Source organism: Wyeomyia smithii, chromosome 3 (assembly GCF_029784165.1).
Source record: "Wyeomyia smithii strain HCP4-BCI-WySm-NY-G18 chromosome 3, ASM2978416v1, whole genome shotgun sequence".
Lineage (NCBI taxonomy): Eukaryota > Metazoa > Arthropoda > Insecta > Diptera > Culicidae > Wyeomyia > Wyeomyia smithii.
In genome coordinates, this window is record NC_073696.1 from 34,134,676 (window position 1) to 34,159,853 (window position 25,178).

The 25,178-nt window shown below is 39.4% G+C and overlaps 4 protein-coding genes across 4 annotated transcripts in view; 3 read left to right on the top strand and 1 right to left on the bottom strand.

Moving 5' to 3' along the window:
* Positions 1-1,600: 1,600 nt before the first annotated feature.
* LOC129727550 (alanine--tRNA ligase, cytoplasmic) lies at positions 1,601-5,409 on the top strand. The gene is made up of 4 exons (XM_055685479.1): positions 1,601-1,729; positions 1,816-2,067; positions 2,220-3,905; positions 3,966-5,409. Exons 3-4 carry the CDS (start codon positions 2,247-2,249, stop codon positions 5,208-5,210), a joined length of 2,904 nt encoding a protein of 967 aa, XP_055541454.1. The 5' UTR covers positions 1,601-1,729; positions 1,816-2,067; positions 2,220-2,246; the 3' UTR covers positions 5,211-5,409.
* Positions 5,410-5,444: 35 nt separating this feature from the next.
* On the bottom strand, positions 5,445-6,773 carry LOC129727551 (WD repeat-containing protein 82). Its single transcript, XM_055685480.1, has 2 exons — positions 5,884-6,773; positions 5,445-5,824 (listed from the first exon to the last, which is right to left on the bottom strand). Exons 1-2 carry the CDS (start codon positions 6,581-6,583, stop codon positions 5,580-5,582), a joined length of 945 nt encoding a protein of 314 aa, XP_055541455.1. The 5' UTR covers positions 6,584-6,773; the 3' UTR covers positions 5,445-5,579.
* An 11,224-nt stretch (positions 6,774-17,997) lies between these two features.
* Positions 17,998-19,601, top strand: LOC129727905 (mitochondrial ribosome-associated GTPase 2). Its single transcript, XM_055686180.1, has 2 exons — positions 17,998-18,326; positions 18,382-19,601. Exons 1-2 carry the CDS (start codon positions 18,183-18,185, stop codon positions 19,423-19,425), a joined length of 1,188 nt encoding a protein of 395 aa, XP_055542155.1. The 5' UTR covers positions 17,998-18,182; the 3' UTR covers positions 19,426-19,601.
* A 986-nt stretch (positions 19,602-20,587) lies between these two features.
* Positions 20,588-25,178, top strand: part of LOC129731370 (plasmanylethanolamine desaturase) — a 42,732-nt gene continuing 38,141 nt past the window's right edge. Inside the window, exon 1 of the mRNA XM_055691292.1 lies at positions 20,588-21,751. The gene's annotated coding sequence lies outside the window, so the exon portion shown is untranslated. The remainder of the gene's footprint in view (positions 21,752-25,178) is intronic.

Below are 25,178 nucleotides of genomic sequence, written 5' to 3' on the forward strand. Positions count from 1 at the left end.
TAATTCATACCTAATGCCTCCGCTGACCTGTTTCACTTGAGCACATGATATAAAAATTACCGGCGTTTACGCAGTCGCTGTTGCATCTTTGGGGGAAAATAATGTCCCGTGTGTGTGACCGCAGCTCCTCAACAGGCTATAAATCAAGACGTTAGTGTATCCAAATATTTGTTAGCAGAGAGCATTTACCTTGATAACAAAAACAGTTTTTCCTTCCTGCCGCATAAGTGTTATAAAATCGTATTTTTCCAGCAACTGCAAAACAGCTGTACTATCACTTGGATCATCTTGGGAATCTACAATAAACAAAAATAAGACTAGAGTTCGATTATTTTACGGAATATAAACCACTTACCTTGCACAAATTTACGGATGTAGTCTGAAAAATCGTCGAACTCTAAAGCCGTATGGCACTCGCTGATAACCGTTGCCATTTTTTCTACTTTCCAGCACAAACGGCACGTCATTTGACACACAAGAACAAAACAAATCAATTTAAAGTGTTTCACACATGAAAATCACTGTGATGAAACAGTGGGGCAGATTCAAGTGCAAATCACTTGAAAGGGATGTTCGAAAAATACGTTAATAAAGTGCAATTCAAAGATGTAAAGCATAGTTTACAGTTCCAAGCGAAGTGAAAAATTTGATGAGTGAAAAAGCGTAAATTTTCGCTTGCGAAATCTGTCGTGAAAACCCGTTTGTGGAACACGCAGGTATTTCACCAGCCTGCAGTTTACAGTTTAAGTGAAGCGAAATTTACAAGTTTACACTCCGAGCGACGTGAAAATTGGCTGCAACTGACAGAATAGAAACGCACGTAAGTTTTCGCTTGCTGCTACTTTTTTCACTAGCGTTTGCAAGCGTGAAAAAAGTAAACAAAAGTGAAAAATATGAGATCCACAACCTTCGATTTCGCTGGATCGAATTTGTTTACAGTTCCAAGTGAAGTGAATTTTTTGCCGGTTGCATTTTTCACGAGCGTGAAAAAGTGAACATTTTGTATGAGATTTTCACTTCGCTTGGAACTCTAAATAGGGCTTAAGTTAATGTGCGCGACAATTTAAAACAAAAGTGAAATTTGATTGAATTTGATAAAAAAATCTTTTAAATAACAATGCATAGTCATTCTCATATTCATTTGACTTAACACTTGGATGGAGCGTGCGCAGTTTTTTCAGTGTAGGGGCACCTCGTTAAACGCTCGTGTTGAATAGTACGGCCGCTCTCTTTGTCGACTTTGCGATAGCAATACACGAACTCGAACTGTAAATAGCAAGTTAGTGCTCACACATTCTACACGTCACATGAAGAGACACTAATTTTAAAGATAATTTATTTTAACCCGACTCATATCCCACTAGTCAGCCTATACACCAGAGAGACGCCGTGACACTCACCGTTAAGGCAACTGTCAACATCAAAACGGGCGAGTTGTATAATTTTGCATTGCCGTTATCCGTTTTGATGTTGACAGTTGCCTTAACGGTGAGTGTCTCGGCGTCTCTCTGGTGTATAGGCTGACTATATCTCACAGAGTGTTCAACTGAATATTTGTCTAGCTGCTAAAATCATAGCATTGCAAACAAAACAGCTATTTGTAAATATTTTTCTCAACTAGTTGCACTAACACATTCGTACGTAAAAAGGTCTATAACAATCGATGTGGGCAAGTGTTAAGTGTATTCCACGTACGTAGATATGAAATGTTTCATCTATCAGCACAAAGGTAAGTGGAATCCACTTGGCTGTAACGTGTCTATTTTTTAGAGTGTACTCATTGGTTAGTAACCCCCTTTTTCTATTCTATACTAGAAATATCGCCAAATACTTATCTGACTTAAGGGCATAAAACAACAAAAACAATACTCCTGTATATGTGTATGCGTGCGAATTGAGGTATAAGTTTCGCCGTAGCCAGGGATTTCATAAAAACGTGGACAGTTCACGGTGTCTAGTGCAGTGCTCTCAATATTATTCACTGGTGTTTGAAAAATAAAACATTTTGTTTGATTTACTCTTGTTGCAATTAGTGCAATCGTTAGATAATCACTGTAAATTCACCGGGTAAGTAAGACGTTTAACCTTTACACCCTTAGTACATAGAATCTGATGAAATTATCATGCAATGCAAGTCGCGAAAGGATTGCCACATATATAGCCACTCACAGGCTGCGAAGTGAAAGTAAATCGATAGCTAACCCAGTTTGTTTTTTCAGCCTGAACTAAATCACTTGGATTACAAGATGGATAGCTCGCTGACTGCCAAGCAAATTCGGAGCATTTTCCTGGATTTTTTCAAAGAAAAGAAACATCTGTACGTTCATTCGTCGTCGACAATTCCGCTGGACGATCCGACGTTGCTGTTCGCCAATGCTGGAATGAATCAGTTCAAGCCAATATTTCTCGGAACGGCCGATCCGAACAGTGAAATGTCCAAGTGGGTGCGAACTGCCAACACTCAAAAGTGCATCCGAGCTGGTGGTAAGCATAATGATCTGGACGATGTGGGAAAGGATGTGTATCATCACACGTTTTTTGAGATGCTGGGAAACTGGTCGTTTGGGGACTATTTTAAGAAGGAGATCTGTACTTGGGCCTGGGAGCTTTTGACGGATCGATTGAAGCTGCCAAAGGAGCGATTGTACGTGACCTATTTTGGTGGTCATCCGGAATCGGGACTGGAACCGGATTTGGAGTGTCGGGAAATTTGGCTTAAGCTGGGTATTAAGGAGGAGCACATTCTGCCGGGCAGCATGAAGGATAACTTTTGGGAAATGGGTGAAACTGGACCCTGTGGGCCCTGCTCGGAATTGCATTTCGATCGCATCGGTGGTCGTAGTGTACCGGAGCTGGTTAATATGGATGATCCGGATGTGCTGGAGATTTGGAACTTGGTGTTTATTCAGTACAACCGAGAAGCGGACGGGTCGTTGAAGTTACTACCGAAAAAGCACATTGATTGTGGATTGGGATTCGAGCGGTTGGTGTCGGTGATTCAGAACAAGCGGTCGAACTATGATACCGATGTGTTTGTTCCGCTGTTTGATGCCATTCAGAAGGGCACTGGAGCTAACGCTTACCAGGGCCGAGTCGGGGCGGATGACTCTGATGGTGTCGATATGGCCTACCGAGTGTTGGCTGATCACGCTCGTACAATAACAATCGCTTTGGCTGACGGTGGCTTCCCGGATAACACTGGACGTGGTTACGTGCTGAGAAGAATTCTACGCCGTGCCGTTCGCTATGGAACGGAAAAGTTGAATGCTAAGCCCGGATTTTTTGCCACTCTGGTGGACACGGTCGTTTCACTGCTTGGAGATACTTTTCCAGAGGTCCGCAAAGATCCTCAGCATATTAAAAATATTATCAACGAAGAAGAGCAACAGTTCCTTAAGACGTTAACCCGCGGACGTAATCTGTTGAACCGAACGATTGCGAAACTGGGTGAAAGTAAAGTCATTCCGGGTGATGTCGCATGGCGTTTGTACGATACGTATGGTTTTCCAATCGATTTAACTCAATTGATGGCCGAGGAGAAGAACATGACGATCGATATGGAGGGCTACGAAAAAGCTAAACATCAGTCGTACATTTTGTCCCAGGGTAAGGAAAAATCGAAGGCAGCTACCGTTGATTTGGATGTGCACGCCATTTCCGAGCTGCAAGAGAAGCAGATTCCTACGACGGACGATTCGTTCAAGTATCGCTATAAGGCTGACAGTATTGATCCATTGGCGGAATACCGGTTCGAATCGTGCAACGGCAAAGTGCTTGCGCTGCGATTCAATAATGCCTTTGTGGATGAGGTGCAGGCCGGACAAGAATGTGGAGTGATTTTAGATAAGACTAACTTTTATGCTGAAAGTGGCGGTCAGATCTACGATCAGGGTTATCTAGTTAAGGTAAATTGAGTTATAATTATTCGCTAGAACACTTTTTTAAAGTTAGTTTTGTTTTGACAGGTTAACGACGAAAGCACGGAATTCAACGTGAATCTTGTGTACAACCGAGGAGGCTACATTCTGCATATCGGCGTGGTTGAAGGTACGCTGCGCGTCGGTGATGAAGTCGCTTGCCACATGGACACTGTCAGACGCCAGTTGACGATGAAAAATCACTCCGCCACTCACGCTCTGAATCACTCATTGCTGAAGGTTCTTGGTCAGGACACCGATCAACGTGGTTCACTGGTGGTGCCGGAAAAGCTGCGTTTTGATTTCACCAATAAATCAGCTATGACTATCGAACAAGTTGCGGAAGCGGAACGTATCACCCGGGAAGTGGTTAGGAAAAATGTCCAAGTGTACGCTAAGGAGTCCAAGTTAGCCGTTGCTAAAACGATCAAAGGCCTCAGATCAGTTTTCGACGAGGTTTATCCTGATCCAGTTCGTGTTATTTCGTTTGGCGTCCCAGTTGATGACCTGGAGGCAAATCCCGACGGTGTCGCTGGCACTGAAACTTCGGTAGAATTTTGTGGTGGAACTCATCTACATCAGTCCGGTCACATCGTTGATTTTGTCATTACCACTGAAGAGGCAATCGCCAAAGGGATTCGACGAATTGTCGCCTTAACTGGGCCGGAAGCTTTGAAGGCTTTGAAAAAGACCGAACTTTTGGAACAAGAATTGAATGCTCTTAAGGCCACGATTGATGCCGACAAAACTGGTTCTGAATCGAAGGAACACGTTAAAAAGATAGTCGGGTTAAACGAAGACGTTTCGCAAGCCACTATCCCGTACGTTAAAAAGGACGAAATCCGGAATGTACTTAAAACGTTGAAGAAAACATTAGACGACAAAGAGCGTGCCGCCAGAGCCGCTGTCTCTACTACGGTCGTAGAGCAGGCCAAGGAACTTTCGTTAGCGAACAAGGACGCTTCTTTCCTGGTGCATCGGTTGGAAGCCTTCAACAACACAAAGGCACTCGATTCCGCTCTGAAGGAGGTGCGCAAAATAAACGCCGAACAATCGGCGCTCTTTGTTTCGTCCGATCCAGATTCCAAGAAAATCTTCTGCCTAGCTTCGGTACCCAAGTCCGCCGTCGAGAAGGGTCTAAAGGCTAACGAGTGGATTTCGCACATCTCACCCAGTATGGGTGGCAAAGGAGGTGGTAAATCGGAATCGGCCCAAGCTTCCGGTGGCAACTTCGACAAAGTGGAAGAAATTTTGCAGCTGGCCCGTCAGTTTGCTGCCTCCAAGTTGTCCTAAGAGGGTTGTTCAAGGTGTGATACCGAAAGTGCATTTTAGATTGTTTTTTATTACATACTCGGCACTACTGCTGCTCGGAATAATCACTGTTTTAAAATTATTCTTTCATCAATTATGTTCGGCTTGATAAAACAATATCGATATCGAATGAATAAAGCTTTCCTGGCGAAGACTGAAAATTTTCTCAATGCAACAGAAAGACAATATAGTCTAAAAAATAAAATCGACAACTGCTTCTTTCTAGAAACATGTTTATTTCTACTTATCAGTATTCATAATTTACTCATGTAACTAAAAATAGTTGTATTTAAGGTCGCATCTTTTTCTCTTCTTGCTTTACATTAAAATTTATTAAGAAACCTCCCTACCCTAAGCGTCTTCCGCTGTTGGCAGCCAAAATGCCATGTTGGTGCAGGACGACGCTAACATCATAAACTTGGGATTGAACTGCACACACTGAATCGGACCCGGATGGTCCCCGTTGAGGACGCATATCTTGTACCCGGTATCGGCATTCCAGACGTGCACTCGCCCATCGGTGCTGCCGGAAAAGATAAACTGTGAATCTGGACTGAAGGACGCCTCTATCGGTAGACCCTTGTTATTCAGATGACCTGTGGAAGAACGTTACAATCAGTTTAGAATTAAGAACCTATGAATTTGATACTCTTACCGGTGAACGTTTGCAGTGGTGTTCCGTGGAAGGCATCAATTAGCCGAATTATGGAGCCATTTGTACTAATCAGAATAGTTTTCCCGTCTCTGGAGAATTTCAGCCCCGTCCAATCGCATTCTTTTTCCTGATTCAATTTGAACGTTACGAACGGTCCCTTATCGAACGATCGTAAATCATACAGTTTGATACTTTCTGAATTAACGCCAGCGGCAAAAATGAGTCCCTCCGGGTCGTACGCGGCAACCGGGCGTCCATTCAGGTGCATCACCCCCTGACAGTTTGGCGATCGCAAATCCCACAGGCGCAACGTTTTATCCAGCGAACCGGACAGGAAGGTATCCTCCACGGGGGAAATATTCAGTGAGATAACTTTTTTCGTGTGGCCCGGAAAGTAGCGCAGATATTTGTTGTCGTGCAGGCTGAGGTACCGGATCGTGTCGTCAACCTTTGTCGAACTGTGTATTGCGGTGTTGTTCGCGTGGGTGAAATGTATCAAATCAACGCCGTACTTTTTTGAGTTCACCGTCCGAATCTGAGTTCCTTTCTCGCAGTCGTACAGCACGATCTGGTCGTCCTCGCTGCAGCTGATCAGCATTTCCCCATTCGCGGAGAAGTCAATTGCATTGATTTTGTCCGTGTTCTCACGGAACACTTTGGCCACCTTGAAGCTCCGAACGACCGAGTCGATCAGCTTCATTTTTACTACGGTAGACAGCTTGGCGAGATGGAATAGGAAAGTGCCGCTATGTAAGAAATTCTTATATGTTTTCGGCTTTTTGCGCTTTTGAGTAGCGGATTTTTTTTTTCAAACTTCAACCTTTTGTTTGTACAGTCGGCGTTCTATTTTTGGTTAGCTGTCAAGTTGAACGAGTAAAAGCGCCATGTTGAGTTTGTATACGTCGCAATCAGACGTTTACCTGTACTGCTGTCAGTCAGCAGGGATAGGAAACAGTGAAAAACTGAGAACGTGTTCTTATCAAATAATTTGACAGGGGGCTTTAATTTAAAAAAAACATGATTTTTCTTATACTAATCGTTAACCGCCCTTTCAGTAGGAACTCGCAATTTTTCTAATATCTTTACAATTTTTCTTCGGTTTTTAAGTTGAAAATTGCTGCTAGCATGAGGGAAATCAAGAAATCTTACGATGTCTTACAAGGGAGGAAGAGGGGGTTGAAAAGGTGGAAAAATTTGCTAACGTAGTTATTGAACGGCCCCTTAATTGCGAAGATATTGTGGCTCGTGTGAAGAAGTGGAAACCGAGGGGCAAGACAGTGAGTAAATTTGAGTTTTCCGAGTTTTTCTAAGATAACATGAAAAATCAAGAGCAAATCTGAGTAACTCTCGTGTTTCAGAATTTCCATTCTTAAACTTCTTTCCCATCGTAATATACATCTTGGCCTAAAGGCTAGACACCTTTCTTTTCATGAAAATTTTTTATCGTTTACCTGTCAATTGACATCCCTCCAACGATAATTTATCAGCGTTTAGCTATGATATAGATAGAGGGGTGGCAAAAATGCAACGTTAAATTCTTTTAAATATTGAATATTGGAAAAATTACGCAATACATCAATAGTGTCTTGTCCCTAGATCATGACATGATGCTCTACTAAAAGGTGAATTCACAAGGCATCGGATATAAAAAACAATATCTAACGAATTGCGTGATTCCTGTTAATGAATTCATCAATAAATTTATCATTTTAAATCAGAGTAGGCAGTGTGACTTTGCACTCGTATCCAGGTGAGTTTTAAAACTTGCTTGCACATTTATTCTCGGTTTGCACGTAAACCCTACTAACAGTGCATTACACTTGAGTTAGATTTGAGTTTGAATCCTGCATAACAACAATTGCATAAAAATCGAATTGCGATGGAATTCGCGCCGCGTCTGCTGCAACAGTTTGTTGCATTGTCCTTTGAAAGCATAAATTCGATCTAAAAACAAAACTCATCGCGTCACATCATCGCCTGCATCGTTGGATACATCGTGCACTGCTTGCATTGCACGCATTTAAACTCAATCGATCAGAGTGTGCGGTGCAAAAAAAACTCAAACTATCGAGAGGAAGCAGATTCAAGTTGGATTCAAATCTGAAAAAGTGTTACTCAGTTCAACTTTGCACGAGTTCATGCCATCACTGTTTTAAATAAATATTACCGTAACAGTTGAAACCGGAATTTATCGGCTCCAACTGGGATCGTGAAGCGCCTTTAAACAATAATATATTTCCACCAACAAGCATACAGATGTACATACCGTTCATAAAACATGTTGGTTTGTTACCATAGAGATAAGTGACTTTTCACCTACGCACACTAGCAAACGTGTAGAGCCGTGTAAAGTTGCTTTTGTTTCCTTCAAACTGTAATTCATCGCATATCGTTGTTTCAACTTTTTACCACTATTTGCCATTTATTGTCGATAACGTTCAGCAGCTTCTCCCGATTTTTGGCCACGAATGAAAAGTATACAGTAACGATTCGCTCGTTGGATGTTCGTTAGTTGGGCTGTCACCCAACTAAAAAGCACTCTAATGTCAGAATTCAACGTCATTTCAATGCATTTCAGGGGCCGAAAAGTGAAAAAAATATTACTAAAATAAAATTATATTATTTATTGCTGTAAAAAATTTGTAAACATATTGAGTTATTACGCTTAATCCGTTCAGCACTAATAAGTTTGTTTCTCAGCGCTATTAACTGGACACTTCATACAGATCATCTCTGGCATAAACAATCGCGTAATTTGAAAAGTACATGTTATAAATTGTTCGGTTGTTTGTCATATTATTTCTTCAACGCCTTCACCGGAAATATCTAGCGTAGCGATCCTCCATTTTTAAGGCAAGAAGCAGAGTGATGTGCTTGCGCTATATAATTTTGCTTCTCGTTGGATTTTTTCGTATGAAAAGGTATTGACTAAATACATAAAATATTTACTACAGCAGCAAGACAGATGAGCAAAGTTCATTTTCTTTGACATAGTTTTACCGCAATGAAATTAGGAAATTTTCCAAAGCAGGAAGAAAACAAAAAATCGGCGCGCCCCTTTGAAAAATTTGCCCAGTTATCACTTCATCCAACTAACGAACACGATTCGCTAGTTGGGTGGTTGGAACAAACCAACGAATTTCGGCTGTATTCAGAACCGAGTTTAAAACATACAATCCAGTTTTTTACGCACCACAATGGCGGTTGCTGTAACGCGTGTTCGTAATATGCGAACCTCTCTGCTTACGTCAGATTTGCGATTTCTGGAAAATTGGCAACACAAATGTTGCCAGATATATTTTTCTTTTGATAAAATATATGAAGACTTCAAACTGACGTAAGCAGAGTTATCAAAAAGGTGGGTAATTTATTACGAACTTTGCATTATAGCATCCGCCATTATGGCGCGTAAAAAGCTGGATAGGTGTCCAACTGAATATTTGTCTCGCTGCTCAAAACGTAGTATTGCAAACAAAACAGCGATGTTTTCCTCAATGCGTAGTACTAATACATTTGTACGAAAACAACCCGCATAATCGATAACCATGAAACGTGCCTAACAACTAGTTCGAAATATCCAGCTTCTTACGCACCATAATGGCGGTCGCTATAATGCGTGTTCGTAATATGCGAACCTCTCCGCTTACGACAGATTTGGGATTTCTGAAAAATTGGCAACACAAATGTTGCCATATATATTTTTCTTTTGATAAAATATATGAAGACTTTTCAACTGACGTTAACAGAGTTAAAAGGGTGGGTAATTTATTACGAACTTTGCATTATGGCTTGCGCCAATATGGCGCGTAAAAATCTGGATAGTACCGACTACATGGTTTATCGTTACACCATATATATATAATCATTCATTATGGTATATATATATAGAATAATCATTCATTTATGGTTATTGATTATGCGGGTGGTCTATGAGGTTGATCCACTTTATTCAAGACGTCAAACGTCAAATATACGAATGTTTCTCGATTCCACCGCTTATATATTTTTCTTGTTCTCAAGGTTATCAAAGATGTGAATCATCTGAAAATTTCGGAGTAATATCACAGAGAACAGACATTCATGTTCATATAGAAGAATTTGAAAATCGTGTGTAAAATCGAATCACGTTAATACAATAACGACATCTGTCTTGTGGTGCCCCAGTTGCTCTGCATAAATATTGCCGTATCGATATTTCATCGATATCAGTGCTTGGTTTATCATTGACGCAAGCGCTACAGCGGGAGCATTACCACTTACGGTTAAATGACGGTTTCAAGTTTTTACACATCTTTTGAAAATAAAATGAATGTCTGTTCTCTGTGGTAATATTGAGTAAATTAGAATTGGGTTGTTTAGCTACTTCCTGAATTCTGTTTTTTATATATCAGGTAAAAGAGTGTAACTTTTTGAGCAAAACGTGATTTTTTTTATATCATTGCCCTTTGATTTTTGAATGAAAAATAAAAATCTTTCGAAATCGCTACAATGACAGTTGGTATATGGGCGAACTGTCATTGTAGCGATTTCGAGCAGTTTTAAATCGTAATTTAAAAATTGAAGGACAACGATAGAAAATTTCTGAAAATCACGTTTTGCTTAGAAAATGGAGCTCTTTCAGATGACATAAAAAACTGATATAGCTAAACAACCCAATTACTCCCAAGAACTCCCAAGCAAAAGAGTAAAAACCGAAGCACCAATTGATACGTTGCGGCTGCGTTTGCGGCAGTTCGACAGTTAACTCATACATTTTCTGTCAAATTAACGTCAACGCAACGCAAACGTATCCATTGTGCTTGGGCAGATGAAAGCTGTCTTGCTCCTCGGAGTAGTGCGAACGATGAAAGAGTGGAATTGGGTTGTTTAGCTATTCACGGATTTCCGATTTTTATATATCATCTGAAAGAGTGTAATTTTCTGAGCAAAACGTGATGTTCTTAAACTTTATATCATTATCCTTCGATTTTTAAATGAAAAATTAAAATTCGCTCCAAATCGCTACAATGACAGTTGGTATATGGGCGAACTGTTATTGTAGCGATTTCGAGCAGATTTCAAGCAGTTTTAAATCTTGGTTTCAAAAGCGAAGGACAACGATAGAACAATTTTTAAAATCACCTTTTACTCAGAAAATGCAAATCTTTCAGATGATATAAAAAACTGATATAGCTAAACAACCCAATTTTCTGAGCAAAACATTATTTTTAAACAATGTTGTCCTTTTATTTTCAAATAAAGAATAAAAAATGCTCGAAATGCCTCAAATGACAGTTCTCCCATATAGCCCTTACAACAAGAAACAATCGGTGTGTGATCGATTTCCATTTTTCCCAGCAAACAATTTTGTTGATTTACAGCTTAATAAGTTATTATTCAGCAGATTTTGGCTGAACTATAGCTTAACAAGCCGTTATCTAACAAAATTGTTTGTTGGGTTGACAGCTCAGCCCAACGATTGAACGTTTTTCACTATACGGGTTTAGTGCAACGAGCGAAATTCGACTGTATATCATTTGAAAAAGCCGCGTTTTCTGAGCAAAATGTGATTTTCAAAAAATGTTTGTTGTTTTCCTTCGATTATTGAAAAAAGTATAAAATTCTGCAGGAAATATCATAAATGACAGCTCGCCCATGTAAAAAATCGAAGGATAACGATAAACTTTTTTGACGTACAACTACGTTTTTCTTTAGCCTACCACATAGGGATGTAAATAGGAAAACTATTAACGAAAAGGGGACGAAATATGTCCCTTTTTAAATGCTTATAAATCGGTTTGATTTCACCCGATTTCCTTCATTTTTGCAGCAATTGTTTGGAAAAATATACACGCATCCACCCAAATGTAGAAAATTGTTGATTGATTATGCAAACTATTGTACTATTGATAATTGTCAAGCCTTGTTTAAACGAAAATTACGTCCTCTGATTGGTCGTTATATTATTGCTTCCCAAGCACGGTCGACAGAATCATATACCTTTGCAATTGAAAACATGCTATTTGGCTTACATAAGAGCCTGTTTCAGCCGAAGCCGCTCATAATAGTTCTGGACAGCGACAAGTTGTCAACAGCAGTCGTCCAATGTCCAATTTCAAATGCTAATAAATCGGTTAGTATTTGATGGATTTCCTTCGTTCTTGCAGCAATGGATTGGAAAATCTTCTATGATTCTTTCCAAATGCAAATATTGCCCCTTGCATGACTATTTGGACTTCTGTGATAATCATTCATTGCCCAATTTCTTATTTCGCTTTATCAAATTGACACCTCAGTAGCGCAGTGGCAGTTTTTTTTTGGGTTCATTGCTTGTTTTTTTTTCATTTGCAACATTAAGTATATATTTTTGAGCAGCTTTAGTTGAAAATTAGGTTGAATATTAAAACAAAACTAAGTGTTACATGATTGATTGGGTGATACTGAGTATCGATACTTTCTCAATTGTCATTGTATCGATACCTGACCACACGGTTTCAAGTATACTTTAATAATATATATAGGTATCAAGCACTGACCATTGCTGGAGTGATTTCTTATTAACCTACCATGACTGCTACTCATGATAGAGATTTTTTGACGTTGACTAACGTCTATATCGAAGTTAGGCCCCTGAATTTAAAAATCTAGTAATTCAACCAGGGAAAACCAGAGAAAAGTGGTCAGGTTTTGAGCGCTTATTTTGCAGTCATCTATAATCAGGTTTTCGAGGTTTTGGCATCAATCGATCAGAAATTCTTTTACGGTTAAATTTATGTAACAAAAACAAACTATTGTTTGAGATACACTATTGAAAAATTGGTAATTAATATCGATTGTCTAAATCATACCGCGCAGCCAATCACTACCTCTCTTCCCAAGCACAGTCGACACTAACGGATACAATCGATCTGACTTTGTTGTTATTGTTGTTGTCACTTTCTGTTTCCGATATTTATGCTGCTGCTAGCGGAAAAAACCTTGCAAATATGCATCTTTTTGTTGGTGTTAATTTTACGACAGCGGCCGGCGCCCCATCATTCTGATTCCAAAACCGCACCAGTGACATGCGGACGCTAGGTGATAGCAGCTGAAAGGAGGAAAGACAAAATAGTACCGGTCATCTCGTGCCGGTTTGACCCGTGATGCTGGTGGCTACTGCAAAGTACTAAAATGGCTGGAATTCTGGACGGAAACCAGTAAACAAGAAATCGGCAACTGGCACCTTTTTTGCCTCGCAGTTTTATAATAGAAGCGGTTAGTTGAATTTTATGTTTTACAATTGCTGTTACTAGCGGAAAAAAAACCTTGCAAAAATGCATGTTTATGTTGATGTTAATTTCACGACAGCGCCAGGATGTTAGCAGCTGAAAGGAGGAAAGACAAAATAGTACCGGTCATCTCGTGCCGGTTTCACCCGTTATGCTGGTGGCTGTTAGTAATAAATACTAAAATGGCTTGAATTCTGGACGAGAATAATCAGAAACTGGTACCTTTTGGAGCCTCGAAATTTTGTTACAGAAGTTTTGTAAAAGAAGCGTTGCAATTCCCTCTACTATTTGCTTCAATGGAATATTTTTTTTTTTAAGAATACGGTAGTCAACGTCATGCGGTCGTGTCTTGAATACCACCCTCCTACTTTTTTTTTGTCTATATAATAAAATATTTCTGTCAAGCGTTTCGATAACACTGGTATCGATACCCATCGCCCAAACTGCGAAATCGTGTGCGAGATTCGGCTGTGATAATCGTGTATTTCGGGGTAGTCCAATTTGGCGTAAAAGTCGCAATAATTGTAATTTTTTCAAGGCAAATAAACAAGTCATTGAAAGTTAATAATTTTTGACAACGTAAGCAAGCATTCTGTGCGGATTCTAGCAGTTACATCTGTCGCGGCCGTCTAATTTACAGAAGGTGAAATAGCTTCCACAGTGCATGTTGTCCGTGTATCTTAACTCCCCCACTGTTGGGGCAGCACAAAGGTTGCGATCAGCAACCGATTTTGAACAGCAAAATGCCTTTTTTCAAGGCAAATAAACAAGTAATTGAAGGGTGAAAATTTAGTTATCGACCAATTAGTTTACTTTCCTCTATTAGCAAACTTTTTGAAAGAATAATTCTTAATAGAATGATGACACATATTAATGAGAACTCAATTTTTGCAAATGAACAGTTTGGTTTTCGCCATGGGCATTCCACTACTCATCAGTTACTTAGAGTAACAAATATGATTCGAACTAATAAATCTGAAGGCTATTCGACTGGAGCTGCTCTTCTAGATATAGAAAAGGCATTCGACAGTGTTTGGCATAAAGGTTTAATAGCTAAAATGTCAAATTTCAGTTTTCCGCTTTACCTCACAAAAATGATACAAAGTTATTAAACTGACCGCACTCTCCAGGTTAACTATCTAAATGGTGAATCTAATAGATTGCCTGTTAGAGCTGGTGTGCCTCAGGGGAGTATCTTGGGCCCAATCTTATAACACATTTTTACTTCTGATCTTCCTGATTTACCACCAGGTTGTGAGAAATCTCTGTTTTGTGACGATACAAGCATTTCCGCAAAAGGAAAAAGCCTTCGTGTTATATGCAGTCGGCTTCAAAAAAGTTTAGATATATTTTCTTCATACTTACAAAAATGGAAGATTTCCCCTAATGCTTCTAAAACACAGTTAATTATTTTTTCTCATAAGCCAAGAGTTTCATTTCTCAAACCCACCCATAACCACGTTATTAAGATGAACGGTGTGGTCTTAAATTGGTCTGTTAAAGTTAAATACTTAGGGCTAATTTATGATAAGAATCTTACTTTCAAGGAGCACATTGAAAATATCCAGTCAAAGTGCAATAAGTATATCAAATGTTCATATCCTCTTATCAACAGGAATTCTAGACTTTGTCTCAAGAATAAACTGTTAATTTACAAACAAATATTGAAACCAGCAATGTTATATGCAGTTCCCATCTGGACAAGTTGTTGTGCAACCAGGAAGAAGACACTTCAAGGGATTCAGAATAAACTTTTAAAAATGATTTTGAAGCGTCCTCCCTGGTTTAGCACGAACGAGCTACATAGGCTCACGAATGTAGGAACATTAGAAAATATGTCAAGCCAAATTATCAACAAATTCCGACAAAAATCGTTGCAATCCTCAATTGCAACGATTAGCTCACTTTATAGTCAGTAAGATAGTTTTAAGTTTATTTTAAGTTTATTTAAAGTTTCGTTTTATTCCTTTTTTTTTCTTGACAAGTAGGTTTAATAATTTTCCTACAATTACATTATCTTAACTGCGAAAGCTAATAACATTCAATAATACTAAAAAGCGTACGAATATATATATATATATATATATATATATATATATATATATATATATATATATATATATATATATATATATATATATATATATATATATATATATATATATATATATATATATATATATATATATATATATATATATATATATATATATATATATATATATATATATATATATATATAATAGTGTTGAAATGTCACCATTTGTGGCAGAACACACAATACTAGTTCTGAATAGATATTTTAGTACATAAATAAATCATTACAAACTCCCCCCCCCCCCCCTTATAAAAAAAGGGTGAAAATTTCCTAGCATCAACAAAAGCTAACATTCTTCGCGGGATCCTAGCAATCAAATTCTGTTGTAGTTTATTTAGTTAATACCCCCACTGTTGGGACAGCACAAAGGCTGCGATCAACATAACCGATTTTGAATAACAAACTGCCCTGTTAGAACGCATTCACAAATGCAGTTAATTCGAATATGCAGTACTGATATAAAGTCGATTCTATCAACCAACATGAAAAGAATTGCGTCGTCTCTCAACTGCTCAGTTGCAACATGATGCAATACGCGACAGCGACAAACGAAATCGCTTGCTTGATATTAAAAGCCGTAATACGATAGGGGTAATATCGTTGCGTGTGTGTGAGCACCATCGGTGTTTACTAGCTGTAACTGAAAGGCGTGGCCTATTACGTAGCACCCTTTGGCTATAAAAGAGTGTTTCTGGGAAAATTAGCTACATTCATTAGTCGGAAGGTGAGCTGGATGGACTGTCCACAACGTTGACAGCAGTAGAAGCAGATACAGCACTCAGAAGTAACAGCGCGTTGCGCCTGTGGCTGCCTCCAAATTAAATAAATCACTTGCGCTGTGGCTGGTCACCATGTCTCAGTAGCAGCGCGGTTCTTCTCAGCGTGCCTCGCCAGACTGCCATTATTCCCCCACAGTTGGGGCAGCATAAAGATCGTCATCATCAAATCCAATTTTGAACAGCAAAATTCCTTTTGACGTAGAACTACGTTTTACTTTAGCATACCACACAGGGATGCAAACTGAAAAACTGGGACGAAATTTGTCCCTTTTCATATGCTTATAGGTCGGTTGGTTTTCAACCGATTTTCTTCATTCTTGCAACAATCGATTGGAAAATTATACTCGCATCTGCCCAAATGCAGAAAAATGTTTTTTGAATCTACGAACTATTGCACTATTGAAAATTGTCAAGCCTTGTTGAAATAAAAATAACGTCCTCTGATTGGTCGCTTGCTTGCTGTGTGTGTATGATATGGTATCTTGTGTGTATGTGTGTATGATATGGTATGATGTGTGTGTGTGTCTATGATATGGTATGATTTGTGTGTGTGTGTGCTGTGTATGGTTTTTAACTCGGCACGATCTGCTAACTGCTGAGTCCGGTTCACGAAATTCACAACCCTTCATTAGTAGATATTATAACTCATTACCCAAGTAAAAATATTGGTTTTATCAAAGTTTTATAGCGCTCAATACAGCCAAAAAAGCGCTATAAAACTTTGATAAAAACAGTTGTGTTACTAGGGTAATGAAACACTCAACGCATTTGTTAATAGTGTACGTAGTTCTACGTCAATTATGCGGTCGTGTCTTGGATACAACCTCCTACTTTTTTTTAATACGTTTTGCTCAGAAAATTGCACTCTTTCAGCTGATATGCACGCTTGCTTACATCAACACCAGCGGCATTACTGACGGTTTTTGTCTTTGATAATGAAACTTGATTTTCTTATCCAGCTTGTTACGAGCCGTAATGGCGAACGCTAATATGCAAAGTTCGTAATAAATTACCCACCCCTTTGACAACTCTGCTTACGTCAGTTTGAAGTCTTCATGTACCTTATCAAAAGAGAAATATATCTGACAATATTCTTGTTGCCGATTCAGTAGAAATCCCTAAACTGCCGTAAGCAGAGAGGTTCACATATTACGAACACACATAATAGCGACTGCCATAATGGTGCGTAAAAAGCTGGATACAACTGCATTGAGTCAATGGAGTTGTATAGGAAAATCAAGTTTTTTGATAAAAATAGATTGCATATAGTAAAAGTAAGTACTAGAAAGTTAGAATAATATGAAAACAGGGTGACTAAAAGCAATTTTTCAGGTCATTGGGCAAAATGCTCGAGGAAATTTCGATTTTACTACCACTATCACTATAGCGCCATCTCTTGCATTGAACATTTTTTCGGGTGCCCCATTGATCATTATTTTGTTGACCATACTAAAGGTTTGTAAATGACCAACTAAAAAACACTGTGATAAGCAATTTTGGAGCATTCTCAACTCATTGTTTAGCAATAGAACACAAAAAAAGTTTGAAAATAAAAATATCCTTAATTGTACCTGATTGCAATACCTCTCAATGTGTTACTTTTCTTGTTCGTTTGGCTCGGATTTTGACGAGCCTTTGGCATCCCTATACCGAGTAACAGTGAGTGACAATGAACTCATGTCCTGGGCTCAAATTAATTTGTGCCCGCTGTCAGCAGTAAGATAACCTTGTATGAAAAGAAGCGGTGATAAGTTATCTAGTTTGTTGTCACATATGTCACATATGTTGAGATGTTAGCCCTTGAAACATGGCGTGATGACAAAGGGGTGGACTTTGACATGTTCGTTTGGCTCACAACATGCTCTCCGCATATCTCTCCCTCTGAGTATAGCTACTTAAGGGTTATGTTTCGCCCTTACGTTAGTTTATACGGGATATTTAGCTGTCGGTATCGAATCGATACTATCGATATGCAATGTTGTTATCCAGTTCCAGTACTGTCTTGTCTAATCTAAACAAACCAAAATATTACGAAAGGTTTTTACGGTTTTTACGCTATTATTGGACCAAGTGTACAAAAAATACACAATTCTCAAGTTTCGAATATTGTGGACATGTATTGAAAAGTTCCGTAATATCTACATTCGTACGTGCTATTCTTTTCTTTAACCGGCAATGTTGACGTCGCTAATAAGGCGCTATCCGGGCCGCTTGTTAACCGGCCAGCAGCCAATCCAGTTTCCCGCAAGAGTTAACTTCGCGTCCCAACGTGTAGCAATCGCATTACGCAGTAAGAAACCAAAATCGGATAAACCTACGGTTTGTGGTTCTCTTTAAATGGTCACCTGTATCTAATGACTTTCTTCCTACACAGACACAATACTTTGTGGACAGTAAACACATCCGTGCTGCTGGCGGAAGGGGTGGAGATGGTTGCATTTCTTTCCTAAGGTTATGGTGCAATGAAAATGCCGGCCCGGATGGCGGGGACGGAGGCAATGGAGGGCATGTCGTGCTGCAGGCCAGCTCCGACGTTCGAGACTTGAATCACCTTACGGCGATACTCACTGCGGATGGTGGTGACAAAGGACGAAACAAAGATTGTCACGGAAAAAATGCTAGCCATACAGTGGTAAAGGTTCCGTTGGGAACCATTGTGAAGGATGGTATCGGTAAAGTAGTCGGAGATTTGGACACTGAGGGAATGATGTTTGTTGCTGCTAGGGGTGGAGCCGGTGGTAAGGGCAATCATTTCTTTGTTAGTGACATGGAACAAGCACCCCAGGTTGCGGAGTTTGGCGGAGAAGGCGAGGAAAAAGCTTACATCTTGGAGCTGAGAAGTATGGCACATGTTGGATTTATAGGACTTCCCAATGCTGGAAAGAGCACTTTGTTAAGGGCGATTTCGAGAGCCCGGCCGAAGGTAGCATCCTACCCGTTCACCACACTGAAGCCACATCTAGGAATGGTTCAGTACGATGACTACGAGCAGATTGCCGTCGCAGACCTGCCCGGATTGATCCCGGACTCGCACAAGAACAAGGGTTTGGGAATCCAATTCCTGAAGCACGCGGAACGCTGCAGTGTTCTGCTGTTTATTGTTGATGTGTCCGCAGAGGAACCTTGGAACCACTATCACACGTTGATGCATGAAATAAGCATGTTCAGTGAAGAGTTGGCAAACCGACCAAAAATCATTATCGCCAATAAAATCGATTTACCCGAGTCGGAGGCGAATTTGCAGCTTCTGGAGCACCACGTCGATGTGCCTGTGGTTCCTATTAGTGCAAAAATGGGGACCAATGTGACGGAGTTGCTTAAGGAAATAAGGGCGATTTATGATAGCATAGTAAGGAAGCAAAAGGAGAGAGATGGGGTAGGAAATGAGCCTAGTAGTGCTAGTAGTGTTAATGAATAAAGGAGTGAGTGACCATGCGTTTCCTCAATAGAATTGAATGATGGAGAACTGAACCACCCAGTACGTAAAGTAGATTTATTTTAGGTTATCATGTTGATAAGCATTTCCTGTTACCAAATCAAATATACTAGCACTGCTCGTGCTGTTCCATCGTTAGATAGAAGCAGCTAAATTTATACACGCGAAAATTGAATAATCTCTGACATCACACCTGCTTGGTTATGCAGACAACTGTATCTTATGCTAACTAAATCCAGCTGTGACTAGACTAGCCAGGAGAAAACACGTCTTTGTAGGATGGCGTGTCGTGCATTGTAAACATACACACACAGACACGCGCTGAGCAAATTTGTTGTGTAGCTAGACCTACATTTGCCTTTTTGTTCTGAGACGGTATATTTCGTCACTTTCAAATATTCTAGCGGTGGCGAGGGTGAACTCATGAATATAGATTCTCTACCGCCTCCCCATCGATCTCGCTTCACCGCCAAAGGATGAAGGTTCGTGGCTGGTGATTTACTGCTTTAAGCAATGCACGCTAGAGCGAATCACGACGAATCAGGATTACCTTCAATAAATTCAAAACAGTGGCACGCACACCCAAACTCGGCAATATTCTAAAAAACATGAGCTTAAATTAAATATGGTTCAAAGTAATTCTTTCAAGGTTCCGCTAGCTTGATTATGAATCACTCTAATACACGAGTCCTATATGCTTCTGGCAAGGAGTAGCCCTTGTTCGCGGATAGAAAGGAAAAGGTCATCGGAGCCTTTCTGGGTGGCACAACGCCGATGAATAAAAAACAGAAACAAAATAAAATGTGACTGATGGCTTTCTTTCTTTTGATTTCCTTTGTGGTTCCGTGTGGCCAAAAATAAGCACCAGTCGACTACTTAATATGATGAACATGCTGTTGGAGCAGAAATAGGAGTGGGATATTTTTGATCCTGTCTTGGTTTTTTCTTACTTTGTTTTTGCAACCAGTTGGAAATTGGTTTGCCGTTTATTGTTATAAGTTCAATATTTCTTCTACAACTATTCTAAAAAATTGTGGTTCCGTGTGGCCAAAAATAAGCACCAGTCGACTACTTAATATGATGAACATGCTGTTGGAGCAGAAATAGGAGAGGGATATTTTTGATCCTGTCTTGGTTTTTTCTTACTTTGTTTTTGCAACCAGTTGGAAATTGGTTTGCCGTTTATTGTTATAAGTTCAATATTTCTTCTACAACTATTCTAAAAAATGAGTTTTTTAGTGATGTCTTACAGTACGTATGTGTCAGGTTCTGAATCGTTCTTGAAGGTTGATTTTGTGCTCAAAAAAATAATAAAATTAACCAGATTGATTTATTTCGTCTAAATGCAATCAGCTCAAACATCAAGGTATAAAAATGCCACCCGTCTTTGTGGTTTTATTTATAGTAGGGTAAGAATTCAATCAATCAGCTTGGATGTGCATGTTTTGCCAACGAGTGATTTTTTTTTTCGAATAGCTTCCTTGTTAACGTTCTCTAGTGTGAATGGTTGGGCAGGGGGGAAAGCGAGAGGGTATTAATAAGGTCGTTTTTATGTTTCACTGCCAAAAATCAGCATACGCCGAGTTCGTCCTCGTGCTGCAGACATTGAAGCGTGATTCGTCGCCGTGAATCAAGTAGTGTTGGTGTAAATCCTTGGTCCTACAGCTACAGATTTCAGAACTTAGCTTTCTGTATTAGCATACGCTATACCATTGCAAGACGCAGACTGGTCGGTGTGTATGGTTGTTGTTAGTAAGCGTCGGTATTAATTCAATAAGCATTTCGCCGGCTCGGAGAGGATCAGCTGTGGCTTTCTTTCCAGTCTCAGTAGTGTCGGTGTCACTGTCGATGTATTGCCGTTGGTGTGTGTTTGTAGCGCTTGTTGGTGGTAAGTGGTAATGAATCTAGAGTAAAACAAATAAAAACGTTCTGCGATTTCTTTCTGGGGTTTTGTTTTGCTGTTGTCTTGCTGTCAGTGATGAATCTGAGCAACTCAGCGGGGAAAAGCGATGGAAATTGTGTGGCGTCTGGTAGCAACGCGATGCGGTCAAATCGCGATTGTTATGGTGGTTGAATTTTAACCGAAACTGGTGAAAAAGTGCGAGCATTCGTTCCACTTTGCAGCTTCTTCAGTTAGTTTCTGGTCGCTGTTCGAGCAAGTGTGTTAAATGGTACCGGTTAGAAGCAGTTGACGTGTGGAAAATTTGTTTTTTTTTTTGTAATCAGCCTGGTAGTTTGTTGGTGTCAATGGATAAATAAATTAAAAGGGTATATCCACATAACATCCATAGCGGTGAAACATCAATTGGTAAGATTTATTAATCAATCGCTATCAAAGTCTGCACGTTGCTGTGCTCTGGAATTTTTTCTTTGCCTGTTTCTTCAATATACTTACGTTCAATGACGTTATGAAAAATGCTAGTATATTACCTAATAAGATATTCTCATAGAAATCGTGTTAACTATCATAGAGCTGCCAGTAAAAATATTGTAGCTTTACTATAGAGTGTTCGCTTTCACCTAAACACGAGCAAAGATAGCTCAGAATTGAGTGAAACACGGACATTGATTAAATGAGAAATTTCTAGCTTAAGCAGGTTTAACGTTTGTTACTCCTCAAACGACTACGCGTGCGCTTGTTTCATGATTTGACCTTGGACTGTTGCTTTTGTCATTTCCAGACCATAGCTACGTGTTGCGTAGCAGCCGATTCCAACCATACCAATCTAGTTCTATCGCAGCTTCCAAGGGAAGGTGTCCCAAAAATAGTTCAAGTGCAATGATTATAGGTTCGAATCTCGGCTCGGGAGAGACTGTTAGTGTCAGTAGGATCGTAGCGCTAGCCCCGCAATTGTCCTGTACACTCAACAGTTGGCTGCGAAGTCTGTGTATAATAAACAGAAGGTCGAGTTCCGATACGGAATGTAGCACCAAGGCTTTGCTTCGCAATGATTATTATTAATTGAGTGATTTTTAGACATTATATTCGTTTGAAAGCTCACCTTTATTCGTTTTAATTTGTGGTCTAATATTAAAATATTTCACCACAGTTTACACAAATGTTTTTTTTTTATTAATATTCGATGATATTTGTTAATATATTCAAATAATCTTACCATTTGGAACGTCTAGAGGTTTTATATTTTCAGTAAATGTCATTGCGTGACCGTGAACGATGCGCTTGAAATATTTTATTTGGATATGACAGCTCGTGACTAGTATAAAAACTAGTATGAAAGTAAAAAAAGACTTTTTTGAGTTGAAAATATAACGAAGAAAACCGTCCTTAAATGTTTGAATCTCGTTTGAATATGATTGTGGTCAATATAGAGACCAAAATGCAATGATTTAAATTTTCAGTATTACACCAACAATTGTATTTTTTTTTAAAACGGTGTATTACTACCTACTTTCAGTCTAAAACTGAAGACGTGGTTGAAATGAGGAGGATATCTTGTACAGTTTTTGAGTTATAGAGGAAAGAAACCAGCGTATAAAAAGACCTTACTGTATCTGAAGTGGCGTTTCATTATTTGAAATTGAAAATTGAAAAACAATCCCGGCCAACGTCTCTTTAAAGTCTTTTTTGAAACGATAACAACTGAAATCAACCGATATTGATTTAATACTTATCGATAGCGATCGTTTCAGTTTCATAAAGGAGCTTAAAGAGTCGTTGGGGAACGTCTTACATTAAAAAAAGCTCTCTTTCAGGGCAGATATTAGAATTGAATTCCATGTTTAGCTTTCAATTTTTATGTCACACAAATAATACTCCAATATCTGAATATTTTTTTCCTGAGCGTGATAAGTATTCTCGAATTGTAGTTCATAGCATTTTATCCATCGCGAATCAAACCGCCAGCAAGCATCCAATAAGGGAGAGAACGTATAACAATTCATATAGTCGTATTGTAAGCTTAGATGAAGATTTATTATGCTTAAACGCCCCGATAAATTTTGGTAACTGGTCAATGAACCTCACGAGAAAATATCGAGCCGAACAACAATAGCTATAACTTTAACGGTTTCCATTCTATTACTTTTGCGAAGTTGAAAAACATTTGTTTTTCTTTAAAGGAGATCAGCTGGTATCGACAATGTCAACGCTGAAGTAGCTTTCATATGGGTTCGCCACAGAAGGCAGAATCACGAAAGGCAGAAGCACGAAAGGTAGATTCATGAAAGGCAGAACTCTATGACCGTACACACAAGGCAGAATATTTTAAAAGGCAGAATTTCGAAGGGCACGAAAGGAAGAATCCCAGGTAGCAAAATCTGACTCACGATAGCCAAGTGCGTGATGACAAATTGGTGCGAATCCTGGTCACGGTATCAAAGCTGCTACTCTACCTTAATTATTTAATTTTATTTGGTAACCAGACATTATAACTGGTCACAAGCAATGACCAGTTTTGATGTGAGGTGCAAATCAAGCCTAATTATTAGATCCGAAACGCGCAAACTGGTTTGGCTCAGGTCCTAAAAAGTATCACGGCATCGCTTAGAGAAATTTTTCGATGGTAGGTATAACTTACACTAGTCTCAACGGCTTGTTGATTATAATTAACATAAAACAATTCATGCGGCGAAGACGCATAATCGAGGGCAAGGAACCGAGGCGGCACAAAGCCGCTGTGGTTTCCACGGTCCGAGCCGGCCGCCGACCCGCCGTCGGAAGCGGCGGCCTCTCGCATACAAACAACTGATCTACTGGTTTTCTAGGATTATTCAAACAGGTTTTCTTTCCCTTAGTTAAGTCCGAACGAGCGGTCACTTGGACAATACAGCATACAGCATCCGAACAGCATACACTTGGACAATAGAGTCGGCCAAAGGCCGCGAGTGTGTGTTGTTAATAAGAAAATAGACCATTTTTTGATACTGCCATTCGTGCTTCTTTTGATTCTGCCATTCGTTATTCTGCCTTTCGTAATTCTGCTTTTCGTGATTCTGCCTTTCGTGATTCTGCCTTTTGATTTTCTGCCTTACGTAGGAGACCCTTTCATATCAATAAACTCTCGACCATCTGGGCCTTATTAATTATTCATTACAAACTGACCACGCGCCTAAAATTTGCAATAGGAATCACTTGTGGTTTCTATCGCCCAGATTAATGAGACGGATAAGGTCGAAGAGTTCTGCTCCATTGATATGTTGCACATGTTAGAGGAATTGTTAGCACTAATTGATGAGGGTCAGCTAATGTATTATTAAAATAGTAATGATTTGTTAATCCCAGAGCAATATAGCGACCGAAAAAGTCACTCTTGTTAGTTCACAATATACTATGTGAAAAACCTGAATTGATCCACCTAGCAGTGCAGAAACCTTCGTTATACTAACTATTACTACATATAAAATTATTATGCCAATAAACCATAAATCGTTTAACATCAAATTCAAAAGATAATTTTCTAGAGGGAGAACCAAATACGATCATTGAATCAAACCTCGACGTGGTTTGCACAAATATTGTGAATGTTATCTCTGGAGTATGTCGGGCTGATTACGGATGTCACCTCACGGTGAGAACGAAGTGAAAAAATCCCACGGTGAAAAAAGACGCGTGCAAATCAAATGGGAATCACTTTCACTGTGCCTATTACGGTTGTCATTTCACCGTGAAGTGACTCCCGTAATAAGCCCCTGTAGCCGCAAGGTCGAGCTTCGTAGCCTCAAGGTTACAGAGTCCGCTTTGACAAGCGAATGGTGATAGGTTCGAATCTTAGTAG

Bases quoted from the DNA above. Each gene is read 5' to 3' on its own strand.
- LOC129727551 (XM_055685480.1), bottom strand. From the start codon at position 6,583: ATGAAGCTGATCGACTCGGTCGTTCGGAGCTTCAAGGTGGCCAAAGTG. The intron at 5,825-5,883 runs GTAAGAGTATCA...GTTCTTCCACAG, and splicing joins ACCACTGCAAACGTTCACCG to GTCATCTGAATAACAAGGGT.
- LOC129727905 (XM_055686180.1), top strand. From the start codon at position 18,183: ATGTTGACGTCGCTAATAAGGCGCTATCCGGGCCGCTTGTTAACCGGC. The intron at 18,327-18,381 runs GTTTGTGGTTCT...CTTCCTACACAG, and splicing joins CAAAATCGGATAAACCTACG to ACACAATACTTTGTGGACAG.
- LOC129727550 (XM_055685479.1), top strand. From the start codon at position 2,247: ATGGATAGCTCGCTGACTGCCAAGCAAATTCGGAGCATTTTCCTGGAT. The intron at 3,906-3,965 runs GTAAATTGAGTT...TTGTTTTGACAG, and splicing joins ATCAGGGTTATCTAGTTAAG to GTTAACGACGAAAGCACGGA.